A 26,601-nucleotide genomic window follows, 5' to 3' on the forward strand; every position below is an offset into this window, starting at 1 on the left:
TACTTATTTTGTTGCACCTTTTGCAATTAAGGAATTTGGTAAAACTTACATTAAGATGGTGGCTGTCTGGTTCAATTACCTAGGATCTTGAAACCCCCTAAAAAAATTTTTTTTCATTATTGCCAATGCTTATTTGTTATGTAAAGCTTTTTGCCACTGATTATTCTTTTAGAGGCTTTAAATGTTGTTTTAAGCAATATCTATAAACTTTGTATGGCAGTGGTTTATGAAACTGTCATGTTGAAGCAGAGACTTCATGAGGAAAGGAAAAGATTAAAATTTAAAAATTCTCACTGACATACAGTAATTTGGGGTAAAAACTAAGAGCGCATATAGTAATGGAAGACCCCATCCCCGAATGTTGGGGTAATGCCTCAAGAGTGCTTTGTACAGCAAACTTTGCTCTTCCCATTTTGTTGTTCAACTTTTCTATCTTTGTCAGATTAAACTGTAGTACTCAATAACACGAGTGGGTTATTGTATTCCTTTGAACATTGAAGTTTTTAGATGTTTTCTGACTTGTTATAGTTGTCAATAACTTGTACTCAGTGACCTATAATAAATGACTTACAAAATGATTATATTTCCCTTACTCATAGCTAAAAGATTTGCTTTCTTTCTCAAAGTTTTTGAGTTTTCATGTTTTATGTGATTATTCAAGCCATGTTAAATAAAACACCTGGACAATTTTTTAAATCATTTAGTAGTTATGATTATGGTAACAGAATCCCTTATTTATTTCTTAAATGCTTCTCAAAAGGCTCAAAAGCTCAGTTTTTCTTATATTTTGTTGTCTGTAGTACAAACTAAGTTGTATGCAACTTAGTTTAAAGTGCAAAAAATTAAAACCACATTTCTTATGTTTTAGTAACAGTGTATTTGTACAGCTGCTTAATGGACTTTTAGTTACATTAATGATAATATTTTTTTAATCAGGTAGAACTTTAAAGAATTACTCTTACATGTAGTGAGGTCAAGTAAAAACTGTACTGTATTTTGTTGTATGTAACAGTATGAGCCCTGTAGCAAAACTTCCATGCTATATCCCTGTTGTTATTCATCTGCATAAAGATATATGTAGTAAAATTGAAAACTGTGTATCATTGTGTATATTGTTCTGATAAACAAATGGTAAAATTTGTTCATTACCGTACTTCATCTCCATTGAATCAGTATTAGAAACCTCAGTGGCAACTTCAGTACAGTGTATTATGTAAATTATTTTCCCCATTAGATATTTAGACTATAAGACACAATATCTAAGAGTTTACATGTTAGCATATGTGGTCTTGCTATTGCTTGCAGTATGCTTACGAGTGAGGAAGGATGTTTTTGCCTTCATCTCTGTAAAATCTTTTTCTTTAATATCTGCACTTCCTTTTCAAACTGCTTATTAAATCTTCACCATTAGCAATGCATTTTTATAAAGCTAGGTAGTTTAGCAACTTTTAAATGGGACTTGTGCTTCTAATTATGCTTATCATTAGATTTTTTCAGTGAAGGCATGATCAGTCCACATACTGCAGTCTATCTAATAATAATTTTTAAAAAAACAATAGAACCTGTATATGTATATCTCATTTGTAGCATATTTTCCTATGTATCTGTAACTTTTCAAATTGCTATCATATATTTTTTCCATTATGGTGAGCTATATTGTATTACTTCTTTACACAGGTCCTAGAGAACCCAGGTCCGACGAAACCTCAGCGGATGTTGGACAGCCCATCCCGGCAACCGAATGATGCTAATGCGATACCTGAGGGAGAAAGTAGTCGTTTGCTTTCCTCAAATTCCCAAACCCCACCTGCAGTTCTTCCTTCATCCTTTACAAATGACTCTCTTAGAGCTACTCCTTTGAGTAGTACTCCTTTGTTATCAACAACCACCAGTGGAAACCGGCTGGCAACTCCTCCACACAGATTATTGTTAGAAACATCTTTTACTTGTACGCCCACAGCTTCACCTGAGCCCCCACTTGATCTTCGTCGCCATGCACACATTCATTCTCCTGCTATTACTTGGGAGCTGTTATCTGCACTTGAAGAACAGCTGTTACTGGGTGTGAGAGAGGCTGGGAGAGGTGCTGGGGATCGTGAGGAAGATTGGTTAGCTGGTGTGGCTCCCTTAGCTTCACCTGAAACTCTTAGTGAAGCCTCTAGTGTTGTTTCCCGAGCATCTTTATTGTTAAGAGAAGGAAGAAGAGGTTCTTCAGCTCTTCCAACTCTACAGCAATCTCCTGTATTAAACCATCGACCACCACCTGCTCGCCTTGGTGCTGGTTACTGCTTCTATGTTGAGACCCCACCATTAGATTCACGAAGGCAAAATTTACCACCCCCAGAAAAACTTCCAGAATCATCTGATGATGAAGAAATTTCACCTCGCTCAATTACTCCAAATTCATATATAACCATAGAGCCCATTATGCCCACTCCACCTACAATAAGAAAAAGCAACGAAATGCAGAGCTCAAATCATGTGGATACCATACCTCTTGTTATTAATGAAGATCCACTTTCTGTGTCAGATCCTTCCACACAAAATACTGTCAGAGTTACACCTAAAGCCGTCCAAAATAGCAAAAATTTTTTATCTAGGACAGTAGAGAAAAAAGACAAAGAAGCTGAGGAATGTGGAAAAATTGGAAGTATAGAACCACTTGATTCACCTGGTAGTGGTCCAAGTCGTGCGTCATCTTCTGGTTCCTCCCAGAGTTCTCATAGAGTAAAATTTGATTTAACAAATTCACAGATGTCAAGAGACTCTGGTTATGGCGAAAAACTTAATGGTTATGAAAATCTTTGTGTTAACACTGCAGATTGGGGTGTCTCAAGTGGAGCTTTTGGGGGCCAGCAACAGGAATATGGCAGAGGTCAACCTTCTCTTGTTCATCATTACATGTATTCTGGTGTTTCACCTCAGCTTTCCCCTTCATCACCAGCCAACACAGATTCATTTACATCTCCTTTAACTTCAGATCCTCCATCATCTCGTCCTGTGTCCCTTCTCCCAACACCTGTTGATATACCACAACTTTCTACTAATATCTCTTCATCTCAGACTTCCATATCTAGCCAGTGTGCTCACCCTCTTTACAAGGCAACTCCTCTACTTCATGACCTCACAAAAGTATCAAAACCATCAAGTGGCATTGGATACTTGCCTCAAAGAGCAGAAAGCAGTGTTTAATAGATTTTTTGTATGTGAACATACTATATGGTGAATGTATTGAGCGAACGTTTTTTCAGAAAATACCTCCCAGTACAGTATTCTAGTCACATGTCTTCAAAACTCTTTATCTTTAAGCCGTTTTATTAGCTAATACTTTCGTGAACAAGGTCATTTGTGTAAAGTGGATTTTTTTTCTAATTACAGAAGTTCACTAGATTTTAAGTGAATTTTATTTAGAATATAATTGAATATTGATTGAGTAATGTGCATAACAGTTTTTCCCTAACAATCTGTATGCTGCAGCATAAATTAGATAAAGGTGGATGAATTAATATTAGGGTTGTTTACTAGCAAGTGAGGGATTCTACCTACAGTGCCAGAATTTTTTATCTGTAAGACTGTTAAGGTACAAAGTTTGATGTCATTTACAGTTTTCAAAGACCTTGGTATATTTTTCTTGGATTTTCATAAAAACTGCAATGTACACTTTTGTCTTTGAGGAAAACAGGAAAATTTTCAAAGAAATTCATGTTCCATAAATACTGTTCATTTTCTAGAAGGCTAGTAAGGCAATGGTTTGTTTTCTAAATATGGAATTAGAAATAAACTACCAAACATCTTTATGTCAGAAGCCTTAGTTATGAGACCTTTTTGCATCATCATTGTATTTGTTAAACTCATAAAATAGTATATTTTTATAATGTCAAGAACTAGTAAGAAAGTCTCTCATAATCTGTTACAAACACGTTACTATAAACTTTAAAACAAATATTTTTTTAAATCTTTTAAAAATCAGTAATCTAAAATTCTCTAGTATATCAATACTTGACCAGATTTTAAAAATTACACACATCCTCTTGAACACTGAATGGTGGTCACATGCAGGATTTAAGGTTGGTAAATTGGAGACCTTTGAATTACTGGTATTGAAAACAAAATTATGAACTAGAAAAGCAGCTTGTAAGTCAAGAAATTTATTGTGATATTTTATTTCATATGAAGGAAGATGTGAGACACTTAGGGAGCTATGTGAGATAAGGAAGTAATTTTTGGAAAGTTTAAGAAATGTAATTTTTTATGGCATAGCCATTATGAGTCCTCAAAAGAGTTACCCTCATGGTCCCCCCCCCACCCCCACAAGGTTTCCATAAGACAGACTAACCAATGGCAAAGAATTCTCTGATAGTTGGTCTTAGCCAGAATAGTGATTGTTGGCACACTGGAAGAATATAAAGGACTCAAGATTTCTCAGTCTCTCGCCTACAGCGACTGCTTCAGTTTTCCCTTCAACCTTCTCATATGCAACAGTCAGATATCAAAGGGTACCCTACTCCCTCTGAAGTGTCTGTATCTTATTCAGGACTTCCATCCTGCCAGGCAATGGTGATACAGCTGCCTTTGCTCAATTGGTTCATGCAGGTATCCCTGATAGGGAAATTCTGCTTGCTGTTCTTCCAGAATTCTGCGGGGAAATCATGAGCAGTATCATGCTGTCCTTGCTGCTGAGCATCAGTATATCAAGAGACTATGTTCGATATTCCAAGGAGATATGCAGGACAGTCCTGGTTACTGAATTGATGTGATGTGCAAAAATTTCTCACCCTTTAAATGAGAGAATAGAGAGGCTGCACAATCCATCCAAGCAGGGATTTGGTTCTCTTACAGAAAAACCTAGGTCAAAATATCCCAAGCCCAAAAAAGAAATTAAATCAGTTGTCTAGATCCCAGTTGAAATCAGAACAGGTATTAATAATATGACCAAGGTGGACTATAAAACCTCAAATCAGAAGGCAGTACAGGCACTAATATCCACCCCTAATAATGGTACTGATAACCCTTGGCATGCTCATTAATGAAAGAAAAACTATGATTGAGGTTGAGCACATAGAATTTCAGGACGGATTTGCTATTTCCAATACTGAATGGTGCTTGGTCCCTGCTTTAATAGGAATTTAGAAACTGCTGAAGGAGAAAGTTATCCTGCTATAATACCGAAATGAAAGCCCTAGAAGCAACTTCTTTCCCTTTTGATGGAAAATATAGCACATTAAGAATTTTAGAGAACAAATATTCTCAATGGGTGGTCCCAGCCTTCTGGCCCTTCATTTTAAAACAGTCATGTGAAGACCAGTTTTCCGAGTTTTGTGGTGACTGTAAAGTGTCTGATAATTCTACAAAGGAATGAGCAACACTTTTCCTTCCTTTTGAGAAGAAAAGGTCCCATTGAATTGGCTAACCAGGGACCCCTGTGAGAAAACTCTCAGATGGGATAGCATGTCTGAACTTCATGCTAGGCTCTACCTCCTCTACTATGCTGGAAGTAGCTATGAGAAAGCTTCCAGGGTCTTCCAGAACAGTTCTAGCTGCAGTAACCAAAATACATATGCAAACCCTATAGGGGCCACTCATGACTGTGGAGTGTTGCATCAAGACTTGAAGGGAAGCTGCAAGCACCTCAGTGGTGTGGTTGGTATGGTGTTTGCGTTCCACCTCGGTGGTCGCGGGTTCGATTCTCGGCCATTCCATTGAGGAGTGAGAGATGTGTGTTTCTGGTGATAGAGGTTCACTCTCGACGTGGTTCGGAAGTCACGTAAAGCTGTTGGTCCCGTTGCTGAATAACCACTGGTTCCATGCAACGTAACAACACCATACAAACAAACAAACAAACAAGAAAGGAAGCTGCAAGGCAGGCTTCAACATCTCCTCCCCCAATGTAATTTCTTAATCACATTCTTCCCCCTTCTCTCAGGACCTTTTTGAAGAGTCTGTTGTTGCACAACTCACTGAATGAGACTGATTACAGGACGACTGTACAATACAGGCAGTTCCCGGTTATTGGCAGGGCTTATATTCTTGGTGAGGTGCTGATAAGCAAAAGCCGCCATTGACCGCAATTCAGTGATTTATGGCACTGGTAACCAGTTAATGGCGCCCCTCTTAGATATGTTATGGCTCCAATAACTGGACCTCGGCGTGTTATGGTGCCATAAATCACTGATTTTTATGGCGCTAGACAATCCCCATAAAACTGGAGCGCCATTAGCCGAGTCTGCCAATAATCAGGGGTCTGCCTGTTTATGCTCTTCTTGGAAAAGGGGAACCTGGCAAACAGTTTCCTCTGTCTAAGCCTAAGAAGGCTCAGAATGACTAGGAGTCATATAATCCTCCAGTCAGTGCTAAAGGATCCCTCCAACAACAGAAGATGGGACAAAAACAATAACACCCCTTTTGAAGTGGACAAAGACACGCCTGCCACCAAAAAATGACAAAGTTTCTAAGATAATTTGTATTTTTCATTGCTACAAACCTGAGGTCTTAACAATAGGATCATTTCTAGCGCCTAGCTGGATCCGGTAAAAAAGTAGATGAAAGCAAGGAATCTTGTGGTATCTGGCAACGCATGCGTAGATCGGGTGAAGAGTGGTCAAACGCCGAACATCTACGCCAGTCTTTCCCAACTCAGGATGACTTAACAAAAAGAGGGGCGGCTAGAGGCGGGCAGTATAACGTTAAGACCTCAGGTTTGTAACTATGAAAAATACAAATTGTCTTAGAAAATTTGTCATTTGTTCATACGAGAACAAACCCTCGATCTTAACAATAGGATAGACTCATACTTGGAGGGAGGTATAAGACATCCTAGATCGGCTGGGGTCCTACCCGCCAGTCCAGCTCTCAAAAGAAATAGTTCTTAGAGAGGGACTGAAGCCCGTTGAGAAGCTAGATACACTAAAATCTAACCACTCAGAACCTGAGTGCCATACAATGATATATGGGATAACCATTGTATAGGGAACCAAATAAAAACTGTGACTGTCCAAAAAACAAACCAGGGAACCAGGGTTTGTAGTACTCCCGACTCCTCCTTGCCCAGGAGCGGAGCCTATGCTACTATATAGTGGGTAAGAAATTGAATACTGCACGACCACACTACCGGTATGACTACCTCACTCACCTGTATCAGACGAGTCCAGCAAATGATGTGTCAATTCCTTAAACCGCCCGAAGGAAGAAGGAAAGGTACAAGAGAAAGGAGGAGGCCAGCCAACTCACTCATTCTCTCATCCACACAATCATCTTAGGTAAGATACAAAGGTGCCCCCCATTAATGGCAAATATGAGTTACACAACCTGTTGGGCAGCCACCACAGGACCCAGGGAAAATGTGTCCATAGATCTGTGGGCAACATCCTTAAGATAGAAAGAGGTGAACGTGGACTGGCGTAACCAAGTACCAGCGCTCAACACTCTATGTACAGCCAAGTTCTTTTTGAAAGCCAGAGAGGGACCAATACCCCTAATGTCATGTGCTCTAGCCTGCACAGACGTGGCGATGGAATCATCAAGAGTCAAGTATGCCTGTCTGATGACTTCCCGTATCCAAATAGAAATAGTATTCTTAGACACCTCTTTCTTCGTACGGCCTGTACTGACAAAAAGCCTGCGGCAGCCTGGTCTAAGGTGCCGAGTCCTTTTAAGATAGTAACGCAGGGCCCGGACAGGGCACAACAAGAGCTCTTAAGCATCACCACCCACAAAGTCAGTCAGTGAGGGAATGGAGAACGAAGCGAACCTGTCATCATGCACCGAGGGATTTTGGGTCTTGGCCACAAACTCCGGAACAAATTCGAAGGACACTGACTTCCAACCCCTGGTGTGCTTCACCTCATAACTCAGACTGTGGAGCTCTCCTACCCTTTTGGAAGATGCCAAAGCCAAAAGGAAAACTGTCTTAAGCGTCAGGTTCCTATCAGGTGAGCGGCGTAAGGGCTCGTATGGGCTCTTAGTCAAGCTCTTAAGCACCAAGGGAACATCCCACGTTGGGGGCTTGAGCTCTCTAGGAGAAGACAACTGCTCAAACCCCTTAACTAGCAGGGAAAGTTCCCAGGAAGAGGAGACGTGATACCCTTCAGGCGTAACACCAAACTCAGAGCCGCCCTGTAGCCTTTAATAGCAGACACAGACAAACGTTTCTCGTCTCTGAGGAAGGTTAAAAAGTCTGCTATTCGCTGAATAGAGGTCGCGAGTGGAGAAAAACCCTGTTTACGACACCAATCACAGTAGATCGCCCATTTGCCTTGGTAAACTGCGGAGGTTGACTTCCTAAGACTGCTGGACATGTGCCCAGCTGACTTCTGAGAAAAGCCTCTCTCACGGAGGAGATAGTTGATAGCCTCCAACTGTAAAGAGACAGGGATTCTACTGACTGGTGGAACCTTTCTGCATGGGGCTGACACAGGAGATGCCGCCAAGGCGGAATCGCTCTCGGAATCTCCGACAACAACAATAGCAGATCTGGAAACCATTCCACCTGAGGCCACAGAGGGGCCACCAGAGTCATTCTGAGACCCTGTGAACCCAACAGCCTGTTCAGAACCTGACGGATCAAACAAAACAGAAGGAAGGTATACACCTCCAGGTTGTCCCAGGGGTTGGAATGCGTCTTCTGCCAATGCCAAGGGGTCTGGGACCACTGAACAGAACACTTCCAGCTTCCTGTTGTAACGTGTCGCGAAAAGGTCCAGCATGGGTCTCCCCCAAATCTGGAAAAGCTTGTCCGCCACCACTTGATGAAGGGACCACTCTGTGCCTAAGATCTGATCCCAGTGACTGAGTTTGTCTGTGACCACGTTCCGTTTCCCTGGGATATACCTGGCTGAAAACTCTACCGAATTGCTGATTGCCCACTGGTGAAGCTCGACGGTCAAGGCACGAAGCTGCTGAGAAACTAGGCCTCCCTGTTTGTTCACGTAGGCTACCACCGTGGTGTTGCCCGACATGAGAACGACAGAGTGACCCTGTACCATCCCCCGAAACTCCTTCAGACCCAGGAAACCCGCCTTCAACTCCAAGACGTTGATATGTTGCTGCTTGTCCTCTAAACCCCAAACGCCTGAAGCGATGAGGTTGCCTAAGTGCACGCCCCAACCTGCAAGGGAGGCGTCCGAGAACAGAAGGAAGTCCGGATGGAGAGAACTCAGAGGGATGCCCTTCAATAGATTCTGGCCGTCCAGCCATCAACGAAGGTCTTCTCTCACTTTCAAAGACAATGGGACCATAAACAGGGGAGAGTCCCCCGCCGGAAACCAGAATTCCCCCAGTCTCCATTGCAGAGACTGAAGATGAAGACGCCCATGAGGGACCAGCTTCTCCAGGGAAGATAGCATTCCCAGAAGAACCTGCCACTGATGAGCTGACTGATGCGACTTTGAGAGGAAGTTGCGTGCCACAGCCCGCAACTTCTCCAACCTCTGATCCGACAGGAAAACTCTCGCCACTGTCGTATCAATGACCATGCCCAGGTAGAGAATCCTTTGAGTGGGTAAGAGGTTCGACTTTTCCTGGTTGACTAATATGCCCAGTTCCAGGCAGAACCGAAGGAGACGATCACTGTCTTGCAGCAGCTTTTCCCTGGAAACTCCCAAGACCAACCAATCGTCGAGGTACCTCAGCAAACGGATCCCCTGAGCATGGGCCCAACTTGACACGAGAGAGAAGACCCTTGTGAACACTTGAGGGGCTGTGGTCAACCCGAAGCACAAGACTTTGAACTCGAAGATCTTGTCCACCAGAGAGAAGCGAAGGAACTTCCTGGACGTGGGATGAACAGGGATTTGGAAGTATGCGTCCTTCAAGTCTATCAACAGCATGAAGTCGCATTCTCTCATGGCTGCCAACACCGAGCGCGGGGTCTCCATCTTGAACCGTGTCTTCCTGATGAAGCGATTCAAGGTGGATAAGTCAATCACAGGCCTCCATCCTCCCGATGCCTTGGGCACCAAGAAGATGTGACTGTAAAACCCCGGGGACGGACGCACTACTTCCGCTATCGCATCCTTGTCCAGCATTTTCTGCACCTCCTCCTGAAGAGCCAAGAACTTCAGAGAATCTGGGGGATACGTCTTCCTGAGCTGTGGCTTGTCCGACAGAGAAGGAGAGAAGTCGAATGGCAAGAGGCATCCCACCCGAAGGACATCTACCGCCCACTTCTCCGCCCCGTAACACTGTCACTTAGCCCAATGGCCAGCCAGGCACCCCCCGCCCCCGTGGCACAGGAGAGGGAGAGGTCCCAACCTACTGACGGCCCCCTTGACCTCTGCTCCTAGGGCCTCTTCTTGGTTTAAAGGAACGAGAGCGAAAGGGGCGTTGATCCTGAGACTTGGGCTGTGACGAACGGGAAGGCCCTGCCAAACTCAAGGTCCTCGATGGCCTACCAGGGGACGATCTCCTCGATTGGTGCTGGACCGGGGGATGAGGGGGGGCCAAATGTCTCCAAGGGCGGGGCTCTGATTTAGACACAGCCTGGTGCACCAGACGGTCCTTGGTGTCAGCCCGACGTCAGTCTATCGCATTGTCGAGTCCGGTCCGTGGAAACAAAAATTGCGATTCTAACAGGTCACCGTTCCTCAGTGCCAGCAAAGACTCGGTGTCGAGCGACCTCTCCATCCTAGACAAAGCTGCGTCCCTCCTAACGAGAAGAAGATTAGCCCAAAATTGACACTGAGGTGAGCCAAATAAGAAAATGCCTTGCCCCCGGATTGCAAAAGACTGGCAAGCGAGGCGGCACTCACCAACCCATCAGGGGACCTGTCAGAAGCTATCTTGGCAATCACCACAGACCAGAGGTCCAGCCAAGAAACCGTCTGCAACATGGAGGACGCTGTAGATTCCAAGGCTAAGGCATCTTGCGGAGATAAGGATGGAGCCATTGACCTCACCTGTTCCAAAATCAAACCCGGCTTCAGGCGAATGACGCCTGGGTTAAGGTGGTGTGACAACAAAAATGCAGAGCTCGTAGCATAGTACTTCCTATGTCTTGTGAGAGGTGGGGTTAGGAGTTTGGTAGAGCCTCTAGAGCGAAGCAAACCGTCCCAGTCAGAAACAGAGGCGTTAACCTTCTGCAAGACCTACTGAACGTGCCCTGGCAACGGCAGCTGGAGAGATGATTTGGGGTCCCGAGCAGCTCCCACCAAGGCTTCCAAGCAAGAAGGAGTGTAGGACGACCGATCCTGAGTCCTACTCTCCAAATTGTTGAACCTACGAATGAGATCAACAACCTCCGAAAAGGAAGACAGAAACTCCTGCGTGTCCCCTTCTTCCTGCTCTGGCACCGGCAACCGACGACGAGAAGGATGTGTAGCCTCCTCTAACGCGTTTTCTTCATCAAAATTCACAGAAGGGTTAGTAGGCAAACAGTCTGAAATCTCTACTAGCCTATCTGGGCTGGGTCCAAGCGTCAGCCTCCGAGATGGACCCACTGAAACATTAAACACATCACTTACCTCAACAGGTGACTCCAGACGACCATGAACAGACACAGCGGGGAAGGAAGGGCAAGGTCCTTAGCCTTCCAATGCCTAATACGCCCACGAGGCGTAGAGGGGGAAGAGGGAGAGGGAGACAGCACTAGCTTCTTATGCGCACTCTTCTCGGAAGGCGGGGACGAACAATGAAAACTCTTGAATTGCCTTATAGAGGCTAGGGAAGAGCTAGAGCCCAGAAGGACTTGCATGGTCAGAGTCGCCTTCTACATCACATGCAGTAGCAGTCCTCCCCTTGGGGACACAGTTTTATCTTCACTGGTCTTGGGTGGAAATGGACTCACACTGCCCCTCCTTTAAAGGATTTTCCAAAAACTAGACAACTCTTTGTAAGAATATGTGCAGAAGGCCCTCTTAAAGGGAGTCATAGCAGTGTCCCCAAAAAGGATTACTTGGAATGGAGGGTGATTTTTGACCTGTCAAATTTGAACAAACACAATGTTTGCCACAAGTTTCAGATGACTACTGTTGCCCAAGTATGTTTGCTCATTCCACAACAGGCCTGGACTATCTCTACAGATCTGAAAGATGCATGTTGGAATGTCCCTCTCGCCTTTCCCTTCTGCCCCTTCCTGTGGTTTTGGATAGGGGAGAAGATTACAGATTCAAGGTCGTGCCTTTTGGGTTAAACATTGCCCCAAGAATCAACAAATTTAGGATCATTAGTTGTCCAAGAGCTAAGAAAGAAAGAATACAGCTGGTGGCTTACCTAAATGACTCGCTAATCTGAGGATCCGCCAGAGAAGTGCTTACAAAAGTCTGAGAGTGGTGACCAACAGTCTTATGCATTCCAGCTTTTCAAAATGACATTTGGAATAAATCTTGGGCCTGTTGCAGTTTGCATGTGTGGTAGAGTCAATCCTCACTTGGCAAATGAAGGGAGTAAATATTCTGGCTATCATATGCCAGAAAAGGCTTTGCATTCGCCTTCATCCGATGAGTTGGAGAGTTAGGAAGATACTCTGTCCATGGACCTGTAAGGGGTTTCTGGCAAAACAGGTCAACCTGTATGAGTATAATAGTACCCACAGAACAGATGCCTCATTGATAGGTTAGGGTGGCCATTGGGATGATCATCAGGTAGCGGGAAGATTACCTGCTCTGGGGAAGTGTCATATCATCTTACTGGAGCTGATGGCTTTCTTTCCATCTCTCAGGAAATTGAAACCTCCAAAAGGGTCAAGCATTTTGTTGGTCCTAGGCAATAGGATTGCAATGTTTTGTATTTAGAGGTAGGACTCATGCTCAGGCCCTCTCAGTGCAATCATTAGCTCCTTTTGCTGCAAAAACAGACAAGACAGTGGATTCCTGGGGAAATAGTTTACGCATCTTCCTTTCTGAAATGGAACCTTCATATGTGGATTTTTAAAATCTAGTCTACCATGAGGATTATTCACCTAACATTGCTAGATATCTAGTAGAAAAACTATGAACTTCAAATATCTAAGAATATTAGCTTGTATGGAAAATGTAGGTAGATTACCTCCATGTGAGAGTCCAGCTGAAATCTCTGTTGAAACTTTTTCTAAATTTCTGATAAGGCAGTCCCTGGTTATCAGCGGGAGTTCTGCTTCCAATGGTGTGACAATAACTGAAAATCAACGATAATAGCACTGATCCCCAGTTATTGGTGCCACTGTTAAGTGGGGATTGGCACCGATAACTGGTGATAAGCACCGATAACTTGGGATTGGCACCAATAACTGGAGATCAGTGCCAACAACTGGGGATCGGTGCTGAAAATCCTGTTATCGCTGTCGCTATACAAGTGCTATAAAACCGGATCACCAATAACCAGGGACTGCCTATATATCTTTGTAAGGCCAAGGGCCTTGCTATTGCAACAGTCATGGCATACAAGGTAGCATTGTCAGAACCCTTGTTTATGGTTTCGGAACTGATTCTAATGTAGAAATTGTTAATTCCCTTTTCTGGTCTTTTACACTGTCAGGGCCAGCTCTTGCAAGGTATCCCATTACCTGGTCCATGAATGAGGTTCTTAGACTCCTGTCATCCCTGCAGTTCATGGGCCCAATACAACTACAACTCATATGCTCCAAAAGGCAGTCTACTTAATTGCCTTGGTATCAAGCTGGGCTCTCTTAAATAGGAACAACATTTCATCACTCATACACCTAGCCATCATTAACTGTTGTCTTCTGGCCCATCATTCCTGAACAAGAATTAAAACCCTTTAAAGAGAAAATCCCCTTTCCTGATAAGGGAATTCAGCATTTTGAATAAAACCTCATGCCCTGTTCAAGCACTCAGTTTACCTAGTTGTTGGCAAACATCCCAGAGGGTCTGCTTTTCCTACACCCTAACACACACAAACCACTTTCTCTACATTGGCTGGGAATTATTTTAGTGTCCCTAATTAAAATGCCAGACCCTCACTCACACCCTAAACTGCATGACATCCAGACTGCGGAGGGTGAGTACACCACTAGCTTTCTTCAGAAATGTTTCTTTTGAAGTCTCCAAGTGTACGGGGTGGTCATCAGAGGCTATATTATTGAAACACTATTGCCATGAGCTTTAACAAATTTGACTACACAATGCTGTGTCAGTAAGTGGTACAGTAAGTCCCAGCCCCATAAACGCTTTAGTGGAAAACCAGGGGACTTCATGATATGGTGATCATGGGGAAGGCGCAATAATCTTGTTGTTTCCTGTGCTCCCTGTTCTTCACTGGCAAACCATAATGGGTATCTGGAAGAAACAAATTGGCTAAGACTTGTGACTTTACCTATAATCATAACTTCTTCTGGGTTGTTGATATTTATTCGTTTCGACCTAGGCCATTTTGTCACCTGCCAGTTTCTTTTGTAGGCTCCTTTGAGGATGAAGCATGGTTATGCTATCAAAAAACAGTTACAAAAAAACAGGAAAAACCTATTCTTGGTAGCTTCTGTGAGTCCTCAAACCCACCCACTTTCCCTGACAAAAAGGTACAGTATCTGTGGGTGAACATTTGCCTTGTACAGACTTGGTGAGTAGTGAGGTAAATACAAATGCACTTTTGCCACATCTGTATGAAAAGAATAAAGGTGAAATTGAGGCAGTCGCTGTAGACAAGAGACAGAACCTTCTTGTCTTAAGTCCTTTACATTTTATCACTGTGCCAACAAGTACTCTTCTGGCTGAGACCAACTGTACAAGAAAATTCTTCGAGATTGGTTGGTCTGGCTGATGAATCCTTGGAGGGCCCATGAGAGTAATCCCCTTTCGGACATACAGCAGCTAATAAAAATAGGTTATCTCTTTGTCAAAACCTGTTTATTATGTGCCAAACATGTTACAGCATTCTTATTTTTCATCACTCTTGGCTATTAAAATTTTGGATTATTGTTATAAATACATATGTAACCCTGAAAGATGGTCTTGTAATATTTTTGTTTGAACCAAATTAACAGTTCCTTTGTAGGACTATTTTAAGAAATATGTACATTGAAAGGGGAAAGACCATTCCAGAAAAAATCTTTCACACTTTTTAAACAACATGACTGATAAGAAGCGGTTAATGGTGCAGATACCTTGGATAATTCCAATGTCCTTTCTGAGGAATTCATAATGATATACTGTGCTTGAGGGAAGACTATATACCAATATTGTTAATCTTACCTTATTGGACAGATTAATTATGCATATGGCTTGTGCATGGTTTGGAGCAATGTAAACCCTTTTATTTGAATTAACCGAATATTTTAAGTGCTAATTGCATTATAGTAATATTCTTTTACTTTGAATATGTAAAATGCATAATTATTCTAAGCACTTATAAAAACGAATCGTAAGAGGTCATCATTTTCATGTTTCTTTAATGTAATATTGACAGTTTAGATGATGGAATAAAAGGCAGTTATTGTTGTTATCCGTGATAATTCTTCAATATCAGTTACCCATGTTTTCCTTTATCTTGAGCTTTTTCTGGTAAATATTTTAGTACTGTATAACTTTCATTTTATCAGGTATGTCATTCTTCCTTTCTAGGGATATAGAAATTATTTTCTCCTTACAGTAATCTCTTCTAATAACTTTTTGGGCCTTTGAGCACTGTCTTTTAATAAGCTCTTGAAAAATAAAAGTAAAAATTACCTATCCATGACATTAATTTATCGGGTACAGAAGTTCTGTGCTGAACAATAGTGCATAGTATTTAGTATTGTTTTATTTATAACGAATATTTCAGGCTGTAAAGGGAAGTTGCTCAGTATATTCTTTAGGAAGCTGCAAATCATCCATATTTTCTTATTCACAAGAAATTAAATTTTCTTGCCATTTCCATATCATTATTCCTTTGTCTCTCTATACACAGGTTTTCACAGTGAATTCTTTGATTACTATCATGAATTCGTTGTTAACTCTTTGCAACCCTTGTCGTAATCTGAGCATCATATGTTTATCTGTAAATTTTTTGTTTCTAGATGTTCTTTAAAACTTAATCATTTCTTGTTCTTAGAGTAATATTATTGCTATCCTATTATTTTCACAATTTACACAAAATTTACACATGTTATTCTAAATAATAACTTGCCAAAATAAGAAGCTTTTTTCTTAAACTGAATAATAAGGGAAGGTTACCTTACATTGAAATCTTTGAAATGGATGAAACCTGTTGACTATGAGTGGTAGTTACTCAATAATAGATTCCTCTGGTTTTGAGCAACAGACTTTCATTTGTTTACATCATTCATCCTTTCATCACCATAAATCTTTTGATGGATGGTGCAATATCTTCTTTCTTTCTATTTTCCAATCTTCAGCTGAAAACTAGTGTCGACAAAGTCAACAGACTATACACCCAAGAGGGTGCCAAAGGGGGTATCATAGCCTGAAGAGATACATATATATAAGTCATAGGAAAAGGTGATCAACAAATAAATATGATGGAACAGCAATTGAACTGACACTCCTGAAATTCAGGAGACGTCGGGTGAGAGTGGAATGAATTTGCTTCTTGCTTAAATTTTTGGAGATCAGAAGATTCCCCAATTGCACATCTTAGTTGTAGCCAAGATAAAACTCTAGTATTGTTGCTAGAAGCTTCATCCTAGCTACAACTAAAATGTGGAATAGTTTGCATTGTGCAGTTATTAATTTCTGTCTTCTTACTGTAATTTAGGAAAAATGTGCATTTTTGAAAAATATGAACTTGGAAATTTTAGTTTCTTCCTCACGTCATATTATACAATACGTATATGCAATACGTATATACTGTATTCTAACTTCGTGTAATTCAGATCAGTTACAACCATATAAAGTCTACTTGGTTGTACTCACTCAGCCATGCCCATAGCTGGACCTTTTTCAGCTAGTATGAAGCATATCATTTGTAATAAGCAAATTTCTAACAGTATAGTAAGGGGTTCTGTATTTTCCTGCTGAATAGTCTGGTTGATAGATTATTAAAGGAAATGCTGATAGAAAACCCTTGATAAGGAAATAATTGAGAAATATCTTCCAATTTTTTTTCTGAAAATCCAATTGCTTTCTGAGCAATGTCTGTCACGGAGCATCATCATAATTTTTCCTAGTGTTATCATTTACCTGACACTGCTTGCACCATAGGGATTTTGTTTTCATCACTGTAAAACAGAAAGCAGTATAGTACTATACCTGGCTGTGTTATAATTGTTTGAGAGGTCTCAGTCACCTCCAATCACCAGATGCAAGGATAAAGCATAATACGCATATATCTCAAGATAGTTCCCACTCCTCACCATGGAACTGGACAGTTAGCAGCTGCTGCTGCTGCTGCTGCTGGTGCTCCTAAGTTGCAACTGAAGAAAAAAATAGTTAATATTTAATATTGAAACCAACCAATGTTAATTCCAACCAAGAGAATTGTCTATGTTGTGTAGGATATGGGATTACATCAATGAGATGCCCAGTTACTGTCTTTCTCACCATCTTATATTTATAATATCTCATAGTTAACAATTGTCTTCTCCCTCAAAACTGATTATTGCAACTTGATTCAGTGTCAATCCATAGGTTCTTGTTACCACTAACATGGAGGTAACTAAGTTTCATTAATCTTCGGACAGGATATTTCTGACTTTTACTTCATAATGAATCCTGAGTTTGTGATGATTGATGCTTGGATCAAACTGCACTGGCCGTTTCCTTTACATTTCCCTCTGCAGATCTAGATTAGCTTGAAGTAAATTCACAGCTACATAGGATAATGCTTGTTGACAGTCATGATAATCAGGCTACTCGTTGAAAAATAAGCCCAAAGAAAATTTAAGTGCTTTATGTTTTTTAATGTTTTTGGTATGGCACTCAAAGTATTAATAGCTACCTTGGGTGACTGTCAATGGTATGTTGAGAAGTCATGTCAACTTTGTTCACATTCTAAGTGAAAAAATCTGGGAAAGAAACTTTTTAACCTGTTACTTTCCCCAATTTGTCTTCAAGAATTTGGCCTGAAGGTGGTTTCAGTCAAGCCACTGCATATTCTTTTGTTTCTAAAACTGTATTGCTGAGTGTAGCCAACAGCAGCAGAAAGAGTAGTCTCCCATTAACTAGAATGCCAAATGAGAATGAAACATGACATTCAGCTTTTGCTCCTCAGGCCCAGTAAGTTAGTGTACGGCTGCACCTGAGAATATGGAACCCACTCAAAAGTTCAAACTTTAACAGTTTTATTTTTCTCACTCCCATGGCAAGGCTAGGAGCAGCTATCAGGGTATAAATCACAAGCACAAGAAGTAAATTAGCATGATTTTACTGGACGTAAAGCCCCTTAAGCGTAGTTGTCTGGTTTTTCAATTCTTTCACTATGGTTGTAACTCAACTGTGATACACCAGGAATTATTGGAGAATTTTTTAGCCATTATAGTGCAATTGGAGGATGATGAAATTATTGGCTTTTTTTTAAATGATTTATCAGAATTTTCTGTCTTCTCCTTTCTTGTCCTAAGATCCTTGAGAGGATTAACCTTAATAACTGATCTGTTCACACTTTCTGTCATCATGTGCAGAAGGCATCCTTGAGACTAGAGACCTCGTCATGACCTATTTGCTTATTGCTACACAGCAAGAACTTATCTTTACGATTTTATGAATGTCATAGACCACTCATAATTTTCAGTGCCTTGGGCTGTCATATCCTCACGAGTTTGATGATTCTTGTAGCTTGAATAGTCTTGTTTGAGAGCAAAATTTCATTTAGTAGTACCTGCAATGTTTGCTCCCTCTATATATACAAGGTCCTAGACAGATTGTCTTCTTGCAGACTGCTAGGCAGTCCCCAGCATATTACTTTCCAAGGTTACAAAGATTATCAAAATATATTCATCAGAAATTATTTCCTGGTTTACAATGTATGCCTCGGGGTTACAACTCTTATCTGACAAAAGAAATATGGCTCCAAAATGGTAGAATAATTAATATTTAGAGTTTTTTATGAATAACTCAATGAAAATTCAGTTTAGATCATTTTCAATACAATCAAAGCATTAAAAGTAAGGTTTTCTTAGGATTTTTGATGATTTTTCCACTTAATGATTTTTTGCTTACAATGCGGCATAGGATTGGGAACCCCATTGTAAACCAGTGACTGCCTGTATATTTTGTTATTATCATATTTTGGAACGTTGACATCTTTAAGATATACTTCAGTGAAATGACTGGAAGTTTGTAATCCATAGATCTTATGCTGCACCTTCTCAACTTGGCGTATAAATTTCTTCGTTTTTAACAAGTAAATCATAAAGCAGCTAACCAGAGTTCATGTATTAACCTGATGTTTTAGTAGCCCACCATACTATTTATAAAGGTTGCATAACACTAGGGCTATATACATGGTATTTTTAAACACAAATAGGATGTTTATACCCAAAGATATGTTTACAAAACTCATTTTTGGTTATAAATTTACCATGTTTGTACCCCTGGCCCTGGTGCTATCCACTATTTGTAAATTGTATGGTGGGCTACTAAAACTTGGGTTAATACATGAACTTTGGTTAGCTGCTTTATGATTTACCTGCTAAAATAAAGAACTTACACATCTAGTTGAGGAGGTGCAATATACGCTCAGTGGCATACAAACTGCCATTTTTCATCATTATTATTATTATTTTTACATATTAATATTATTATTATTATCATTATTATTATTATTAAATATATTTTTCTCACTGATATTTTGTCATTTGTCTTTTGTTGTTGCTCTTAATCTCTTCAGTGATTTATAGTGAGACATAATGCTCTGACTCAACCTTCTTGTATTATGTCTTCCCAACTTAGCACCTATCCTGTTTGTTTTTCTTTTTATTAATCTTCTATCTAATTCTTGTGTAGGTATACATCCTTCATCTACCTTCACTGTTCATCAGTCCTATTTTCTTCCCATTCATTGTTCTATTGCTCTGTCTCCATAGATCACCTCATATCTTGATAACATGTTAGTGATGATCTTAAAATTTAAGCTTATAAAGTTATTTGAAAACAGTTTCCAGTAGTTTTTATCTTATTCTACCCAGTTATTATGATGCATTAGGTATTCATGAAACATTCACATTGCTTCAGACCTGTTGTGGATCACATAAATGAAATTATTAACATTGATTTCAAGTATGACATTCTGCCATAATGTAAATATTTTGTTCATCAGGGTTATATCTTCATTGGATTTGTCCAGCCATGTTTTTATACCATATGTATTATTTATTATTTGGAATTGCTGCTGCTTTTCTTTTTATGCACTTCATGCAAGCCAAGCTACATTTTTGCTGTTGATAAAAATCTTTTACAAACAATTGCTGTCGTTACTATGCATAACTGGAGTAGAGTCCCTTATTTTCTCAGACAACCCTTCAACACCTATCAGGTTATCAGTGTCACTGTCAGTAAATTCTAGTAACAGTTTCTAAATTCTACCATACCATGATATAGGTCTCCATTTTCATAAAATTTGACATCTGTATCATTTCTTTGTTTTAGTCAGGCCCCTCTTGCAGGCCACTGCTTGAAGCTAAAGGGAAATTAGTAGCAGTTTATTGGTTTTACTACTAGAGTGCTAAAGGTGTAAGCTTATTTATTCTGTAAACCTTCCAATAATTTTGGTCAGATGAAGCAGTACTTTCCTGACCTCTGTTTACAATTAGTTTGAGTTTGAGCACAGCTGCATTCAATTTTTGTCATTACCTTTAGACCATAAGGTATCTTCTGACCTAGATGATCCAGTTTTATCCTTATGATTCAGCACAGTGTTTCAGTCCAACCATGTTAAAATCAAGAAATATTACTCTTTTATCTTTTAAGCTACTCTAAATAAAAACATAGTGTAATTAAGATTCCGTTAGCATTTTTCATACAATTTATAGTGTGCAATTTACTCAGGGAGGCTTAGAAAAACCTGGTGTCGTCACTTTTTGCTATAACAAATCATAAGAATTATGTATTACTGTTCACAGCTTCTGTATCCCCAGTCTAAAAACAAAATGTGTTTTATACCTTTCCATTGATAAGTATGCCAAAAATGCTGGCCATCAGAGTTATCCTCCTTTTGTTTGGAGATGATTCTTGTTGCCATCTTTGCCCTCAGGAAGAATTTGCATATCTTTAGCTAAATCTAAGAGATCTGTTGAGAGATGTTCACAGATGGCCCAAGCTTCATCGCCTGTTACATTGCCACCTTTTCCACCAGAGAATGACATTTCAACATTGGGTGGAAATTTTGAAAGTAATACTTCAGATTTTCATTAGCAGCTAGAGCAAGAACTCCTGTTCCTGAGGAAAGCTGGTCATCCACCCTTTAATTATGAAAGCATGTGCTATTGTTTGCAATGTGTTGATAGCAAAATATTCATTAGTTTTATCATTTATTTTAAAGAGAAAGATCCCTAGTCTGGGATATCTATGTGGTTGCAGATCAGCTCTCACAAGTGCTCTTAAAAGTGTTGACTGGTTCTGTCATCCTCATCTGTCAATAATAAAAGGGAATTTACCTTGACACCAGCAGGAACTTGCTCTGATATTTAATGTCTTTCCTTGGTCCTTAAATTTGGTGCTAAGATGTTGATCTTAACTAGGAGTAGTGTTACAATACTCTGCAGTGTCGCCAACTGACATAGTGAGATGCTAAATGAGGATACATCCAATGTGTAAGTAGATTTTTTTTTGGTTTAAAGATGAACTGAGTATCATAACTCAAATTTTTATGTAAACATCTCTACATGTAATTGTCATAGACCAATCTTGATGAATATTTTCGACTGAGAGAGGTTATCAGTAGAGTTTGCCTCTTAGTAACAGACAAGGATCATCCCAGACATAGTAAGTGCACTCATGTCCATTTCTTTTAATTATGATCTTGATATTTTGCAAGTTTGTGAGGCAGATTAAGCATTTCCAGTTCATTTTTGTTTTTCATGATGTCCCTCATTACTTTTCAAATAATGCACATAGTGGTTGTTGAGAAGTACTGTACTATAATAATTCCTTCATATGTTACCACCATAATTTCTTTCAAAGGCATCTCGCAAGTTGAATTGCGTTGCTGGAGGTCTCCAGTTATGTAGATTACTTTTATAGCCTCAAGCACATTTTCAGTATATATCAACCAGCAGCTGTCTTTTGTAACTTTCCACACTGAGCGAGTTCATTGCCGATTATCAAGTTTGTGATATGATTAGGCTTGCCTACAATGCCATACCATACAAGTGTAAGAGACTTTTTAAGAGTAAACTGTGTATTTTGGGTCTTTCTTATAAAGTTATAACTGCCACAGGCATTGCTTCCATTTGCATTAACTTTTCAAGTTTCAGCTTTTGGCATACATACAGTCCATGTAAGCAAATTCTCATGCCTTTCCAGCTTACAAGCACCAGCACATTACATAGAAAGATGTCTGGATGTTATTTACCCTCATGTTACAATTCAGCGCAGTAGTAACAAATCTAAAATTATTAAAACATTTCCCAAGCACTTTAACTAATAAACCATGGAGTCTTCCTCCCCAGCTCTGTACACATGCTAGAATTATCTGATGTCAGAAGATTAAACAGCTGATATAAGGCAGTTACGACTGCCCTCTCAAAGGTAGCTGATACCATAACAGCATTTTTCAGCCTCTGGTAAAAAAGAGCACATGAGATTTGAATTGTAGGGAACAGTAAAATTGTGAGCATTTTGCATTTCCACTGTCAAAGTCTAAATTATGAGTTGGATATCTCATTTTCTCATGTAGTTTCCCCTAATACTGTTGCTTTGTTGAAGCTTCAAGAATAGTGAATTCTTTCATTTCTGTTATGTCCTGAACTTTAGTTACATGTGTTAATTTCACATAGACTTGTTTTTGAGATTTTATTGGCTTAGCGAGATATTAAGAGGAAATTCCTGTATACATGTATTTGTTTAATTTAAAAGTATGTTAATTATGACTTTCTTAGAGGTTTCCATGATCTGTTCATTAGAGATATTTCCAAGTTGACCAAGGTTACATAATGTAAGAAGACAAGACAAGAAGACAGAAAGCAAGATCAGGAAGACAAGACATAGGCTAGTCAAGACTAGGCAAGACAAGTCACATCTCAAGTCCATTCACATAGAATACACTTCATTAAGTTCAATGAAATTCAGCTTCGTTTTTAACTCCATGAGAGAAGACACTTTAAGGGTGATCCCTTGCAGACCACTTCCACAAATACGATTGGCCAAAGTATGTAAATGACTGTAAATGAATTTAATTTATTTTATTTATATTTCAAGTTTCAATCACACCAGGTATAAAACCTCTGGTCACTGTTACTATCATACCACACCTGTGTGAGAAAATTACTGACCTTGCCAGGATAATTTTACTGTTTAGGATATTTAAGTTATGGCAGGAACAGAGGTAGCAGAACTTGTGGAACTGCCAAGATGGTACTGGAAGGCAGAGAGGGGAGAAAATTCTTCACTCAACAGCAAGACTAGCCCATGCAAAGTGTGGCAGAGCGAAAGGGACACAGTAGAAAAGGAGGCTGAAAGGCAGAGCTGATGGAGAGAGGACAAGACAGATGGTAAGGCAAGTCTCACAGCCACAGATGTCTCGCACAGATAGGAGGCATACAGTGTTTTCAGTCCAAAGAAATTTTTGTTCAGATATAGATTTTGTTTACAGCACTTGCATGGCACATAACCCCAAAGATAACAGCAACTCTGGTTGATCGTATCTGAGGAGGGTTAGAATGGCTGCTCTCTTTAAATGAAGTACGTACTAAAATTAATTTTGTTGAACTGAAAGCACTGTATTCCTATTTCTACTTGAGTGAGACAGTTAGGGACATGATACTTATGATATATTGCCTTGCCTTTTCTTGTCTGGCCCTCTGTCTTGTCTTCCTAGTCTTGTTTTCTGCCTTCTTGTCTTGTCTTCTATGCCAGCCACGAGTTGACATTATAATAGTTTTAGATCTATCTTGGGTAACTTGGACAACCTGGAGATAACTTGAATAAATTAATAGAATCATAATTTACATGCCTAGAAATGTCTCGAATAAACTAAGAAAATCATAATTAGCATGTGAGATTCTATGTAAGATTCTATATAAAATTCTATATGAAATTAATATAATTAACTAGAATTCAGAATAGAACATGACAAATTTTATTATTCTTGAAATTGCAACAAAGAAACAGTGTTATGGGGAGCTCAGAAAAAAACCCATATCACAACTAATACTTTGACATCCACTAAGGACTTTGTAGTTCTGATGGTCACTGGGACAGTGTTAAAAGAAAGAACTGCAGCATGTTTGCTTCTGCTACATCAAACCACTTAGCCCAGGTTATACCGTTTTGTTCAGCTATATATTATCATACGTATATAAGTGGAAATTGAATCCAAAAGTTGAACTCGTGCTTTCCATGTTGATTTTAAAGTGTGCAAATTGTATTGAACAACATGAATTTTACCATGAAAATTTGAAGAAAAGAATGTAAAAAGTACCTGTACGTATAAGGTTTTCATTGAACATTACAGTGGGTAACACTTAAAATAGCATTTTCTTTATGTTTAATGTTTTTATGAGGTGCAGTATAGTTTACGACCAAAGGATGGTAAAAACCTCTTTGTCAGGTTCAAGTCCAAATGTACTAAGGAGACTTGTACTGTTGTGTATTTACTCATGAATCTGTACAAAAGCTCTCCTTAGATTCGCACCCTAATTTGTTAATGCCGAAAGCAATTACAGTGCTCTCATGTCATTTGCTTCCATCTAAAAATACCCAGGGTAATTCTCTAATGAAACTGTCACTGCAGTTTATGTGAAAATTGTTAATTTTTAAGTAAAAAATCTAAGTAACTTATGTATGTATACAGCGTTTAAATCTAGAGATAAAAGTGGTTTGTAACATGCATATAACAGTCTGTATTTTCAGTTTATTATTTACTGCAGTGTTCTGTGTTAACTATGAGTTCATCAGACTTATGTTCTATAGTATACCCTTATTCTAAATTTCTTATCCAGCAGCAAGTTATTGTTTTTTTTTTTTTTTTTACTTTTTATATAATGTATTACAGAGTATTTAGAGATTATGTTATGTAGTTCGACTTTTCATTATAGCATTTTTATACAGTTATTATTTGGAAAATTTTATAGCTATATTCAGTCAATCAAAACTTCAAAACTTGTATCATGAGCAGACTTCATGAATTATGTCCTAAAGGGATGTATCCAATGCATGCTTAAGAATTTCATGAAAATTAGGATACAGTATGTATTTGGAATTGTCTGATAGTCTTTCAAATTTCAGCTAGCATTTAAATGCCAGTTGTTTATAAATTGATGTTGACTTGCACTTGCATGCAGTGGAGACCTACCCCACTTCATATTGGGAATCTGTTCATCACAACCTTACTTAATGTACAGTATTCAGAAGGATATTCTTGTTATTGTTATTCTACAGATTTATAATTTACTTGTAACTGTTTTTAATTTATAAATCTTTATTTATTAAAAACTGTACACTTGTAGATACAAAGTATCATAAATGCATTTATAGAGAAAGGATTTTTTATTGCATATCCATTTCATTAAAGATCAACTTAATCAAACTTATATTGAAAACTGTGACTGATTATGAATGAGTTCTAGTCAGTTCACATCAGTATAAATGGTCTTCTCTTATTTTTTCTGTGGGGGATATGAAAGTAAATTAAAAATCTAGAGAAACACATGGGCCAGACAGAAAAAAATAGAAGACCTCTGATAAATCTTATTAAAGGGTTAAAATATTTCTATGATTTACATCCACAGCGCCATAGATCAGACTGATAAACATCTCACTGGATTAGTGGGAGAAAGGTCAATTAATTTTTGGATCCATCCCTAAACTGTAACAACACATGTCTTTGAGTCTTGGACTGCATTAAACAGCTGTATACAGTTCCAGGCTCTCAAGTAGTTGCATGCACACACACACACACACACACTTTAATTTGACGAATCAGATGCTGCTGTGCCTGCATCACAGCTTCTGCTGTTCTTAGAGCATCTACTGATGGCAATCTAAGAACATCCAAGAGTAAACCAGAAGAAAAAAACTGTATATCCTGAAAGGATATTCGAAGAATGAGGCACTAACTCTGATAAAAAAAATATCCTTGTCACGAATGAAAGTTACCTAGATTCCACTGACATACTGAAGAAAACTTATGCTGATTGAAAGAAAATAACCTCACCTTTAATTTGCCGAGTAGTAGATGTGCCTAAGCCTTCTGCAGATCAGGATTCACTATGCGACTTCAGAGCTAAATTCGAACAATATGGTAGAGGCATAGAAAGAAACAAGTTTGATTCAGATCAATGTACATACCTGGATACTTAGTCCTTTAGTTTTCCAAAAACTACCTGACAAGGGGAAAGAGCAAATCCAAAACAAGAGTGGAGTGGATTACCCCACACTCCTAGATATTAGAGGGGGACTAGGAACAATAATTTTGACTTTGTCCTCTCTGGACTTTGAACCCAGTGATAAGAATAAGGATTACTCCCATAGAAAACCCAAGCCTACCCAAAGTTCTCCCCTCTCATACCTAGCAACATTGTAGACGGGGCTTCGGGGCTAGGGAACATTACCTGATGTTATGGGGGCGACCTTTTGGTAT

General features: G+C 39.4%; 1 protein-coding gene across 1 annotated transcript in view; it reads left to right on the forward strand.

Moving 5' to 3' along the window:
- Positions 1–25,495, forward strand: part of LOC135198624 (diacylglycerol lipase-alpha-like) — a 273,416-nt gene extending 247,921 nt beyond the window's left edge. The window contains exon 13 of the mRNA XM_064226381.1: positions 1,678–25,495. Coding sequence (XP_064082451.1) covers positions 1,678–3,192 — 1,515 coding nt within the window. The 3' untranslated portion in view covers positions 3,193–25,495. The remainder of the gene's footprint in view (positions 1–1,677) is intronic.
- The last annotated feature ends 1,106 nt before the right edge of the window (positions 25,496–26,601 follow it).

Source organism: Macrobrachium nipponense, chromosome 22, assembly GCF_015104395.2.
Source record: "Macrobrachium nipponense isolate FS-2020 chromosome 22, ASM1510439v2, whole genome shotgun sequence".
In the NCBI taxonomy this organism is placed as follows: domain Eukaryota; kingdom Metazoa; phylum Arthropoda; class Malacostraca; order Decapoda; family Palaemonidae; genus Macrobrachium; species Macrobrachium nipponense.